The 13,441-nt window shown below is 51.2% G+C and overlaps 1 protein-coding gene across 3 annotated transcripts in view; it reads left to right on the top strand.

Moving 5' to 3' along the window:
* The window catches only part of KCND3 (potassium voltage-gated channel subfamily D member 3), a 199,490-nt gene that overhangs the window by 170,407 nt on the left and 15,642 nt on the right, over positions 1-13,441 (top strand). For all 3 annotated transcript variants that reach the window (XM_019730429.3, XM_019730431.3, XM_088799488.1), the window contains exon 3: positions 12,833-12,995. In XM_019730429.3, coding sequence (XP_019585988.2) covers positions 12,833-12,995 — 163 coding nt within the window. The remainder of the gene's footprint in view (positions 1-12,832; positions 12,996-13,441) is intronic.

Genomic DNA, 13,441 nt, shown 5'->3' with positions numbered 1-13,441 from the left:
TAATCGTGTAAATGCCGTGCTATGGGGTCTGTGCGTGCACGGTGACCATTCCCTGTAAGGAGACATGATTCCTGGTTTTATAGCCAAGGGATCTAAGGCCCAGAGAGCTAAGTCGCTGGCCTGAAGTTGCACACCTACAGAGAGGAGCAGGTTTGCAATCCAAAGCCCGTGTTCTTTGCAGAAACTGTACCTATTGAGCTTAGGGCCTATCAGGGAAGAGAGGACAGGGGGGTGTGACCCACCAATACACCCCAAATGGGGGAGGAGCCCAGGTGTGCCTCAGGAGCTCAGAGAAGGGTTGTCGTGCTGTCAGAGGGACAAACATACTCTGGGGCTATAGCTACATGTACATAGTAACTATACACTAGGCATAAAGTAAACTATAGTATAATATGGTTTATATGTATATAAAACTAATTGTAACTAAGCTCATCTCACATTTTATAAAGAGCTTTCACAGACATGACCTTCATAAACACCCTTTGAGGCAGGTCATTGCGATGCCATTTTTCAGAAGAATAAACTGAGGCCCCAGAAGGTCACGACTGCCTGAGGGCCCTTAACTGAGTAGGTAGAGCAAGGACTTAAGCACGTGACTCTCTGACTCCAAGGCCTGTGCAGGAAAGATCCCTGGGGGTCGGAGGGGCAGACCGAGGCTGGAACGCCACTGTGGAGATGACCCCCTGCCCCCCCACCCCGTGCTACCTGGGGGCTGGGCCTGCCGCCCACTAAGACCCTTCAAAACCCCGTCAGAGCTGAGGCTCTGAGACAATGGAGACCCGAGTGCAGTTGAGACAAGGTTTACTGAAAGAGGGAGCCCATCTCCTGGTCCTTAGAGGGCAGGACTGGGTGAGGAGGGGAAGGGAGAACACCCCAGTGAGGGAGGGTGGTACAGTACAGGGTAGAGGGGAGGAGGGCCAGATACGACCCGGAAAGGACAGTCAGTACAGACTGGATCTGCTCTATGGGCAGCAGAGCACAAAATGCTGTGATGAGTGGGGACACCTGGTGGCCGTGTATGGGGTCAAGTGGCCAAATCACGTAGCTCCTCAGTCTGTCCTGGCCTGAGGCTAAGACTCCTCTCAGCCCAGCCTTGCCTCTTGCCCACTTCTCCTCCTGCCCATCCCTACCTCTCCTGCCAGCCCAGCTGGAGCTGCTGCGGAAAGAATCAGCCAGCAGATGCAAGGCTGGACCTTCTGAGAAGATCTGCACCAACCACAAACACTGTTCACAAGAACGTGTCTGGGCTGCACACACCCAGCCCAGCTTCTGCCTCCGAGCTCCCTATCACCTCCGTACACTTGGGGAGTGCCATCTGTGTCCGACCCTGGCCGCACCCCCACCTCTGTTGTGCAGACTTTATGGGCCCTTCCCACGTTCTCCTGAGATTCAGCCCATCTTTCTGCCATTTGAACCCACTCGGGCACAAACCAAAGGCTTGTCGTGGCCAGGGCTCCGCTTAGAGTTGAGGCAGCCCACTCCTTTCTGAGCAATGCCTGCTAGCCCAGGGTGGCAGAAGGCCGAGACGCTGCCCAGGAGAAGGGCTGTGGTGATGAACATATGGAGGCACAGAAGCAGATGGTGCAGGCCTGCGGGACATGGTCTCTGAGGGAGCACCATGGTTTGACCAGAGATGTGTGCTGTTCCTCATGGCTCTTTCTTGTCAATGTCTACTCCCAAGAGTGTGGAGGGGATAAATGGGACATGGCCCCAGGGGACTGAGATTGGGGAGAATGGACTGAGCAGGGCCTGGTTTCTAGAAAAGCATGCCCAGCCCATGCATGCCCCCGCTCAGGGCATATGCCCTCCCCAGACCCGACGAGGCTCGTCCCCAGGGCTGGGTCCAGTCACGGCTGGGAGATTTCACAGTCTCTGGGGCCTCAGCCCTTTGACTTCTTCCTTCCAAAGGAACAAGTCTTTGCAGACCACACTCAGAACAAGCCCATTCAGAGTCCGGGGAACAACTGACTGGATATTTAGGAAGTGCCACCAGAAATGACCAAATCCCAGTTTTCATTTGAGTATTTTCCCACCAACAGACCATTACTGACTGTGATCCCATCTCCTTTCCTGGTTTTCATAGGAAGGTGGCTGGCCGTCTCGTGTGACTATTCCTGTCTAGTTGTGACATTGGTTTGCTGTCTGCTTGGCCTCTGTATACTCATCCATGTCAGTGCGCCTTTCCTGGGAGCTGTGTGAGCTAAAGGGATTGTGTCTTTACAGATACCAACTTCACTCAGCTCTGCGAGGTGGCTACAGCGGTTGCCTCTTTTGGTGACAAGGCTAGTGCAGGTGGCTCGTTGGTCTCAGCTCTCCTACTCATCATGAGAGGAATAGACTCACGTATGAGGACTTTACAAACCAAATAACAACACGAGGGTCCTCAAGGATGGTGTTGGGAAGAGGAGATCTACCCCAGAGACTGAGCCCGTTAAGGGTTATCGGTTGGTTTAAGGCATTATGTTCAGTCATAATTAATTTTAGCGTTTAACTTTTTCACTTCTAGAAACGCCATTTGGTTCTTTCTCATACCTGCCTGGTCGTTTCTGAACGTGGTGTATTGCTAGCTCAACTTGGTGATTTCATTATTTTTCATATAAAACATTTCATACATAACTCTTCTGGGTCTATCTGTTCCCGTAGCTGAAGCTCTCGGGGCGAGGCAGCGAGGAAGGGAGGGCTTAGACCTATTGTTTGTTTTTCTTCTGCAGATGCTCACTCATGGTTGCTTGCTTCCTTATGACTTTTTTTTCTAGCAAACTCCTATTTCCTTGCTCTTGATCTGTAGGAATCCTGAAGGCCTCTAGACAGGACTGAAATCTGGTTTGCCCATAAGCCAGGGAGTACCCCCATCACGGGAGCACTTTAGCCCCCGTGCAGGGTCTGGCGTCACGTGAAGACTCTGAGGTCCTTTTTGCTCTGGGCCCAAGGTTTGGTTTCCCACTGACAGGTCACAGACCACCAGCTGTTGCAGGCACGTGCCCTCAGGGCAACAGGGTTCCTCCCTCTGTTTCTGCTCCCTCCTCCCAGCTGTGATCTCCTTTTTAATTGGAGGTAAAATGGATGTTCCCTACTTGGAGTGAACCCAGCAATGCATCAAAAGGTGTATTTTATTCCGGATTGAGATGGTTTGCAGGAGACGGGCTCCCTAATGAGCTGGTCTGCTGGAGTCAGCAGTTCCATTGCTAATCTGTTCATAGTTCATTCCTCAGTCAGCAACTATCTTGAGTGCCCGTCATGTGCCAGGCATGGCTCTGGGTACTAAGGACACAGCCTCTGTCCTCCTGGAGCTTGCAGTCTGATTCCAGAAGGAGTCAGTCCTGGGGGCCTCCCCAGTCTGTGGGACACACGCCAGAGGGGCTGCTTTGTATCTGATTGACTCTGAACTACTGAGTCCCACTGCAGAGATAGATGGCCCTGCACTTTTCCCAGTGGGGAAACAGTCATCTTGGGAGGTATGTCAAGGCTGAAAGGAGTAAGTGCTCTGATGGAGGTGAAAGAAATGCAAGGGTGAGTGATAATTCTGCCTGGGGGAGTCGGGGAGAGCCTGAGGAAGGTGACACTGGAACAGCACCTGGAAACATAAGTCATGGTTGCCTGGCAAAGAGAGAGAGAAAACCGTTCCCAACAGAAAGAAGGGCCTGGCTAAAGGCTTGGAATCACCGGGAAGCCTGATGTATCCGGGCGCACGGATACGTGCAGTGTGCAGGAGCGTGGACAGCGGGAGGAAGGGAAGGGTGGAGCGTGGGTGGAGACGTACACAGAGTTTGCACCGTCTCCCAAGCCGGCGTGGCACCCAAGGCTCCAGCTTCCCTCCACCCTCACACTGCGTCAGTGCCAAGACCAGCAGGCTCTGCTTCCTAATCAGTGCGTGTCTGTGTGTCTGTCCTCCTTCCCTTCCGCACGGCCACAGCCTTGGTTCAGGCCTCACCATGTCCTGCCCGGACGGGTACAGTAGCCTCCTAACTGGTTTTCCTGTCTCTACTTCCCTCCCCACCCAATCCATCCCCTACTCTGCTTTCAGGGTGATGGCTCAAAGACGACTATTTGATCATATCACCTCCCTGCTTAAAATCCTTCACGGCCCCCACAGCTTTCAGGAGAAATTTCAGTTTCCTGGATGAATCTAGAAGCACCTTCCTGTGGCCACCTCTCCAGCTCTGTCTCCCATCTCCCCTTCCTCCAGCCAGTCATTTGTTGTAGCTCCTCAGGCAAGCCTGTCTTCTTCACAGCTCGGAAACCAGCCTGTGCCCTCACCTCCAAGAGGTCCTCAGACCACCCTCCAGCTTGAGTTAGCGGCCCCTCCTTCATGCTCCCACAGGACCCTGTATCCCTCCTTGTGCTGTTGACATTGAACCGTCATCATGATTTACTTGTCTGTCTTCCCTGTGTGTACCTTGGGGGCCTAGGATATGCCTCTTTAGCTTTGTAGCCCCACCCCTAGCAAAGTGAAGGCCACAAGATGTTTGACTGAATCAGTCAATCCAGAGGATAGGGGTGGAAACGTGTGGGCCTGTGCAGGGGTGTGTGTGTGTGTGTGTGTGTGTGTGTGTGTGTAGTAAACACGATGGGCAACAGGGCATCCCTCTGGGTGATCAGGCAGCCTCTGCCACCTGGTTTGTGACTTTGGAGCCTCCGTTTCCTCATAGGCACAGTGACTGGCCTGAGGCTGGTTGCTGCCACCCCTTTCCAGCTCCGACATTCTGTGAGTCTGCAGATCTGTGACCTGGTGGGAAAGGATGGTTTAGTGCAGTGGTTCTCAAAGTGTAGTCACCGGACCACGAATATCAGCGTCACCTAGGAACATGGTTAGAATGCAGATTCTCGGGTCTCACTCATGACCTATGGATCAGAAATCTGAGGTTGGGGCCCAGCGATCTATGTTTTAACGAGGCCATCCTGACGCACACTAAAGTTCGAGAGCCACTGGTTCAGAAGAATAGCTTTGTCCCCCAGCACAATTGCAAGACCAGGAGTTGATCGCCACAGACTCCCGGTGGCCAAGCGCCTGCAGCTGTGACTGGCTGTGACCCTGCAGGGCAGGCCAACCACAGCAATGGCCTGGGAGGGCCACACCTCCTTCTCCCAGGACTGTGGACACAGCCCAGTAACATGGCCCCTAGCACCTGAGCGCTCCCAGCGGGGCTTCCCGGCTCACACCACTCCAAGAGTTTCTCCGTTGTCTTCAGGCTGTTCCTTCTCATGGGGATAAGCTAGGTTGTTTCTCTCGTCCTGCAGGAGGGCCTAGTGCAAAACAGGGGCGCTCTGAAGTCAGACAAGCCTGGTCTGGAATACTGGCTTTGGGGACGCTGATGCCCCTGAGCGTGTTACTTACCCTCTCTGAGCTTTAGTTTCCTCATCTCAAAAATGGGGTTCATAATACCTCGTAAGGTTGTTAGGAAGATTGAACGGCACGTACAGAAGCTAAATAAAAGCAAACTATGACTGAATTGTCCCTGTGGTTGGTATTAGATTCCCACACTCTGAGGCTCAGCTCGCCCCTCTGGGTCCACCCCCGATGGGGTCTTCAGAGGATCCTCAGCGTTCCAACATGCAAACCCATCCTTTTGGCTCCTGGCTCACTGCTGGGGCCCACTGGGCAGTGAGCCCAGGAGAGTACCTGCTGCCAGGGACGCGGTCAAAGATGAGGGTTGGGGGTGGTCATAGAAAGGAGAAGTGATGAGAGGCTTTCGTTTCCTTTCCTAACGCCCCCTCCTGAGAACCAACACTGCAGGGCTGAAGCCATTTGTGGGCTATGGCGAGACTGCTGCCCTCCATCCAGTCACCTCTGAAGTTCCCCCTGCTCTCTAGCAGGACTGCTGCCTGTCACGTTGGCTCCTCGGGGACCATGGCTATGGGCTGTAGTAACTTGTAACTGTGTGTAGTGCCTTTGGAATCTAAGAGACCTGGTCCACGTCCCGCTTCTGCAACTGGCTAGTCACATGACCTGGGGCATCTTGCATAGCCATGCTGTGCCTCAATTTCCCATCAACAACATGAGGATAATAATAGCATATATTTCTAAGGGCTGTTGGGAGAAACAAATGAGATTGGGTATTCACAGTATCTGACGTGATAGGAACTCAAAAAAGGAAAAAGGTGCAGCAGTACAGCTCCGTGGGAGGGACTTTGGACGTGAAATGAGGCTGATCAGGTGTTTGTCAAGGGACGAAGTCATCAGCCCAGGCTGGTGTTTTCAGTGTCCCCCAGGACAGTCTAGCATTGTCCTTTGCCCCTGGAGAAGGAGGTGGCCGGCCCAGCCTGCTCTGAGATGGCCTCTCCTCACTCTGACCCCACTCAGCAGAACAGCGTCCATTCCCCATCACACCCCAACACCAAGGGCACCAAGAGTAGAGGCAGAAGCCAAGGTCAGGGGCACCCCAGGGGAGAAGGTGGGTGCAGGAGTGGGTGTGGCAGTGAGGCTGAGACATCCTCCTTGCAGACACGCATCAAGGCTACGCCTCCTTGGCTGAGCTCCCAGCAGCTGAGCTCTGATGGGCAGTGTCCTGACCTCCAGGAAAGAAAGGACCCCCACTGCACGGGCAGCCCTGCCCCCATCTGAGCAGCAGGCAGAATCAGATGGGGAGCTTGGCTTATACTTATCTCTCAGCACCTGGAGGACAAAATGAAGGCAGCAATTAATTGTACAAGGCGGGTGGTTTGTGCAGCTTACGTTCAGATAAAAAGTTTAATTATCCCTAAGCCCTAATACAAATTAATTAGCCTTCCGCATTAGGAGGGTAAGCGTCCCTGCTCTCGCCACAGCCCAGACACCACAAGCATCACCCCGGATGTGATGGGGGAGAAAGGTGCACAGAGAAGCTCAGGGTCCCTGTGCCCATCCGGTCAGGGGCGGGCAGCTGCCTCCACGTTGGCCCCAGGCAAGGTCTGGGTCTGAGCCCTAAGTCTGGGGTGAGCACCACAGCTCACCTGTACCTGGGATGTCACCTCCAGGGGGGCTTTCTTGTCCCTACTTTCCCCCTGGCACAGAGCCACAACCTGGTGGGAGGCTGGAGTCTTCATTTGCATGAGAGGACCAAGACAAAAGAAGGAAATAAGGGCAGAGCAGTTGATTCCCTCCTCCCCAGCCCCAGGCCAGGACAGCTTTTTGTGTTTTCTTTTCTTACCCCTCTCTCTTTGCTCAAAGTTCCACAGAGAAAACAGGCCATAGATGCCATTAGGACTTACAGAATCACCAGCAGCTCCCTCGCAGCACGCCTCCAGTCCCGGTGGGCCCCGGGATGGGCCCAGGCAAACGGGGCACTGCCCTGTTGCTGCAGGTCTTTGCAGCAACATTGCACGGCAGGTTTTATTAACTCACACATTCAACCAACATGTATCGCAGTGCTTCAGGAGAACGTGCTTGGATTTGCATTTTAAGAAGATGCTTCTTGGTAAATGAAAGGGGAACAAAAGTAGAAGGAAGAAGTCTGGTTAAGTGGCCTTTGCCAAAGTTCCGTTTACAAACAATGGTGGCCTGGGCCCAGGGTTGAGTCAATAAACACTTATAAAGTTCTTCCTCTGTGCCAGAATTGAGCATTTTACAAGCAGTAACTCATGCCACCCCTCACAACAGCCCTGAAGAGTGGGTACTATTGTGTTATCAATCCCAGGAAACTGAGGACAGAGAAGTCACGCATTCCAAGTCACCCAGCTAATAAGTGGCAGAAACAGGATTCGCCCCAGGTAGTCCGTGGCTCAGAGTCCACACTTTTCATGGCTTACCCTGTGCTGCTGCCACTGAGGCAGGGAGACAAGAGAAGGGGGTGAGCTCCAGCTGACTCCTGGAGCCCTCTCCCAGCCCCACCCCTCCCCAGAGGAGCGGGATGTGAAGGACAGAGCCGGGCAATGCAAACAGACCACGCAATTCTGCCTCTTAGTACTTGAGTGAACTTGAACAAGTCACTCTCTGAACGACAGCTCCTCATCCCTAAGGAGGGTTAACCCTACCTGCTCGGGTTATTGTGAGACCCCTCGATGCAGGTAAATTTCCTAGCACATTGTTCCCTCCATCCTTCCATTCCCCATCCCCCCTTCTTCAGGCCAAATGTTCCCATTCCTTTGCTTCCCATGTGAGAGGGTTTCCAGACAATTCATTATCTCTACCTCCCTTCTCTGGACATGACCCTGTTCATCAATGTCCTATAGAATATAAAGTACCCAAAACCCCACACAGCTCCTAGAAGCGGTCTGTATTAAGGAGCAGTGTATAAACACCTACTCCCTGTTTCTGGACACTGTCCTCCCATCAATCCAGCCTAACACCTTAGGTTTTTAGCATCACACTGGTGGCTGTGTTGAAGTTAAATCCCCCAGTGATTTTTTTCACACGGACAGCTTTTAAGCTGGTCTCTCCCTCCAACTATACAGTCATTGACTATTTGAATCAAAATGCCGGTGTTGTCATTTATCTTTGTTAAAATGAATCTGGTTGGTTTTAGCCGTGATTACAACCTGTTAAATTCCTTTTGACTCCTATAAACCTCAATTCCTAGTAGCTCTGTCACTGAGAAATTTGAAGAGGTTGCTTTAACATAATCAGCAGTAGGCTTAGTGCCACCGTCCTCATCCTCAATATCATGGGCTCCAAATGGAAGAAGGTTAAACAAGAGCAATTATGTGTTTGTCTGCAGTCAAAGGAAGGACTGAGCAACTAAACCACAGGAAAGGCAAAAGTGAAGCTGGTCCTCGGTAAGAGTTAGGACAGGAACTTGAACTTTATCAGACTTCCCTTTTCTTCTCTCCTCTTTCTGAGTGTCAGCTGGCTTCCTCTCTAACTATAATCTGGCTTTTTTCCCACAGCAGAAAGCATGGCTGCCAACAGCTCCTGGGCTGTATTAGTTGCCCCTTCAATTTCTTCGAAAGAGATTGATCTGGTCTCAAGGGTGAACATCCAGGGAAGGGAAAAAGGTATCTGATATCATTAGCCAACAGGGGAAACGCAAATCAACGCCACAATGAGATACCACTTCACACCCACTAGGGTGGCTAGAATCAAAAGACAAATAGTAACAAGTGTTGGTGAAGAGCTGGAGAAATTGGGACCCTTATTGCTAGCGGGACAGTAAAGTGATACAAACAGTTTGACCATTCCTCAAACTGTTAGAGTTACCATGACTCCTAGAAAAATGAAACCATGTCCACACAAAATCCTGTACACAAATTTTCACAGCAGAATTTATTCCTAACAGCCAGAAATTGAGCAAATGTCTATCAACTAAAGAATGAATAAACAAAATGTGGTCTATCCACACAATGGGAAATGATTCAGCCATAAAAAGGAATGAAGTACCACATGGATGAAGCTTAAAACCTTAGCAAATACAAAAACCACTGACTTGTATGATGTAAGTGGATGAATGTTATGGTATGTAAATTATACCTCAATAAAGCTGTGAAATCCAGGAAAGGAGCTCATTGACCCAACTTGAGTCGGATGCCCTACTCTGAGCTTCCTGACTAGGACTAGTGGTGGAAGCAGGGACGTAAGGAGAAGGTTTGTAAGAACAGGGCAGCCCCTCCGAGAACCAGCTCCTGTGGAGAGTGTATATGTCACAGTGGGGGAGGGGCACACTTCTGCGCAGGGGACGCATTAGTGCCCACCCCACCGCATGGGCTGTTTACAGAGAATTTACGTTTACCCAGACACGGCACTAAATGCTTCTTCTGAACTATAATTATCACAACAACGCTGCAAGTTGAGTATATAAAACCCATTTTGTATTGGTGGAGGCTCAGGTTAAATAACTTTCCCAAGGTCACATAACGATGTTAGTAAATAGTGTGGGACTAGGGCCCAACCCTGGATCTGACGCCAGTCTCCTTTCCCAGCCATTAAGGCACGCTGCCGCCCTCTGGCTTTATATGAGCTTTTGAAAAATTCTGGACTGGATACCTAACTTTAGATCCATTCTGTATTTCATTTACTCATTTGCTCTTTCACCAAAGGAGGCCGTTCGAACATGAAAACCGTGAACTTCCTTTGCTGGCATAGGACCACTGTTGGTAAGCTTTGAGAAGCTCGAGAAGCCTGGAGATGGTTGTTCAACCCCTCCTAGCCACACGCTGTCCACACCACATTCCTCCAGCTTGCCAAGGGTATAAAGAGCTGGGACAAAATCACAGTTTGCTACAATTACAATGCGGTAGGTCTGTAGCAGTCTTCTGACCCACCAACCAGTTAACCATCTCAAAACCAGAAAGAAGGTTAATTTGCCAAGATGGATGCTGAGCGAACCAATACAGCTTCGTTTCCAAGGGTTTGCCAGCTGTCCGCTTAATAATCTGCTCTCAAACTCTGCCAGGAGTGTGATGGCAGAATTGATGGACACCACGCCTGTTGGCCTGTGGTCTCTCAGACCTCCTTTCCCTTTCTTTAAAAACACAACAGTCGTCCATCTCTGGTCTCTTGGTATTTCTCTGCTGCATAACGATTTCTCAACGATCGCAGGCAGGGGGGCTGCCACTCCATCTGTGCGTCCTTCCTGTCTCCACGGTGGAATCCAGGCCTGTGCTGTGAATCCTGCAGACAACTGGTCACTCACCTGCTCCCCCGTCCCCTACCTCAAGCTCCAGATTCTTTTTATCCACATTGGTTCCAGCGTTCCTGTGATAAAGCATGTTCTTCCTGGTGGAGAAGGCAAGAGCGCATGGGAATTGAGTTGTTCTGCTTTCTATCTTCTGTTGCCAGCAGACCATCTGCCCCAGCAGTTGGCATAGCTTTCCTCCTCATTCTTTCTGCCAGTGGGTAAAACAACCTTTCTGTCGTCCTTAGCGTTTTTCACCAGCTTCAATCCCTCTGAGATGTAACCTTCCTGACCCTGTTCTTACATATTCCTGCCACGCTTCCTTCTCATCCATGGTCATGTACACAACGCCCACCTTTCTGTCATGTCATCAGGAAAACCCCAGCTAACGTGATTCAACTGTAGGGATTGTTGGGATGATTTGGGACATGGGACAGTCAGTTGTGTTTTTACAGCTTCTCAGCAACAGAGACCATGGTGATCAGAATGTCAGGTAGAAGTAATCGTATCTATTGTTTATAGCGCTGTATATGTCACAATAGGATGATGACATAGGTTACTCTTATTATCTTCATTTTATAAAGAAGGAAACTGACGCCCATAGTAATAGTGCCCCAAGGTCACTCAGTTATTTTACGGTGGAGCTGGGTGCGTCTTGAGCCCACATCGTCTAACTCCAGAAGCCAAGTTCTCTCAGCCACGTCACTCTTAAGCATCATGCAGACAAGGCAAACCTAGTGTCCAAGTTCCAGAAGGAGCTACCCCAGGCCTCAATGTCAGTGGCATGACTGAGACAGCTTGAGCCAGGACAAAGGACCCAGACACTGAAGGAGAAAGAAGGTAGTTCTCAAACCAGGAGCCCACTTCATAAGTTGTTGAGAGGCTTCAATACATCAAATGTGTGTCAACCACCAGTGTAGCCCCACAGAGCCCTCGGGTATTAGGAGCTAAGGACCTCATCTTCTGAACCGGCTCACTCCATCCTCTTTCCCATCCTCTCTGGAGCCCAGGACACCTGGGTCCCCTCAGGACAAGTGACTTTGAGCCTCACTATTTCAACAGCAATCATTCCTGGTCATCCTCAGCCTGTTTCTGCTCTGGACACCCAGAGGGCACAGAGGCCACGGAGATGGGGTTTCCTGCTTTGGCCAAAGGAGTCATCACAGCTCTTTGCTGAATAAGTCCTTTACATTATCTCAGTAAAGAAGAGGCTAAGCCCTTGACCACTCTGGAGAGTGTCTCGCTGATTGGAGGAGAGAGGCTCAGGCCTGCCTGCTCGGGACTGAGCAGGACCCAGGCCAAGCCGGTCCCAGGGGGCAATGCCAGGGTGTGAAGTACTTAAGAGAGTTTCTGAGAGCTCCGAGTGGAGCAGGCACTGTCCCAAAGTGACTACATGGCTTAAGGGGCTGAGTTTCAGAGCTCGTGGTCAGAGCAGTGAGGTTAGTAGAAAAGAGGTGAAAGCAAGAGAAGTGGGTTTTAATCCCAGCTGTACCCAACTGTGGGCAGGCCACTTATGCCTTCTGAGCCTCAGTTCCTGCATCTGTTAAATGGGGATAAGGATGCAGCGTTCACAGGGTTCCTGGAGCTTATGGGAGGTAAATGTGTAAAAGTGCTCTGCAAATTATAAAGCTCTACATCAGTAGAATGTGAGTGTATTGTTTTTATTATTATAAATGAGGTTATGATGCTCTTCTGCTTAAAACTCGTCCATGGCACCTCGTTGCACGTGAAATCCACACTCTTCCTCGTCGTGGTGCTACACACTACACACCACGATCCGCCCCTGCCTGACCCCTCCGCCTGCTTTCGTATGACTCCACCTCCTTCCCTGTGCTCCAGCCCCTGTGGCTCTTTAACCATTCCCAGAACAGGCCAAGCTCCTTCTAACTCAGGACCTCCGTACTTTCTGTTCCCTCTGCTCAGCACACTCTTCCCTGAGGGTGTTGCATGGCTGGATCCTTTACCTTCAGAGCTCAGCTTAAATGTTCCCACCTCAGAGAGGCCTTTCCTGACTACATGCTCCCACCTGGCACGGCCCCCATTGCTGTCCTCTTCATGGAAATAACCACAAGTCACGATGCTTTTATGAATTCACTTACTTATTTACGGTCTTCCCCTTGTAGGATGCTGGCTCCGTGACCACAAGGATCCTGTGGGTTTTGTTCATTCCCAGGTGGTACCTGGCGCATAGTAGGCACGCTAAACAACGGTTGAATAAATGAATCAGTGAATGAATGAATCAGTGAATGACTGGCAGGGAAGCCCAAATGCTCCCTCTTCCTTACACCCGTTTCTCTCTCTCTCAGATATGGAGACATGGTGCCCAAGACCATTGCCGGGAAAATCTTTGGCTCCATCTGCTCCCTGAGTGGCGTCCTGGTCATTGCCCTGCCAGTTCCTGTGATTGTTTCCAACTTTAGCCGGATTTACCACCAGAACCAGAGAGCTGATAAGCGCAGGGCACAAAAGGTAAGCCTCAGGCCGGGGGCGGGGAGGGAAGGGTGCAGCACCAGAGGGGCCTGGCACTGCACCTGGGCAGCTGTCACAGTCAGGTGGCCAGGCCTGGAGTTCCTGGGAGAACAGCACAGACAGCCTCTGGCTTTGGAAGGTAAAGCAGCTTCAATGCTCCTTCCTACCTACGCGTGCCCTGCATTCCAGCCCCAGTCGGCTGCAAAGTGCAGCAAACCTTCCATTGTCCCTAAGCTGATTATCTCCCTTTGGGATATTCTATGCAATCTCATTGGGCCCTGGCTGCCTGCCCCCCGAAGACCTCAGCCATCGCCGCTCAGCAGTGCCCTGGGCTCATCCCTCTCCCAGCCAAGAGCTTCCTGGGGGGACATAGTCGTTTTTTCCATACTTTACAATAGCCTATACAAAACACAGCGACAAAAATAAATCTGCTTTAAAGAAAAATG

The sequence above is a fragment of the Rhinolophus sinicus genome, chromosome 7 (assembly GCF_057876585.1).
Source record: "Rhinolophus sinicus isolate RSI-liver-muscle chromosome 7, RSI-T2T, whole genome shotgun sequence".
In the NCBI taxonomy this organism is placed as follows: domain Eukaryota; kingdom Metazoa; phylum Chordata; class Mammalia; order Chiroptera; family Rhinolophidae; genus Rhinolophus; species Rhinolophus sinicus.
This window is presented reverse-complemented; position numbering and strand designations above follow the sequence as displayed.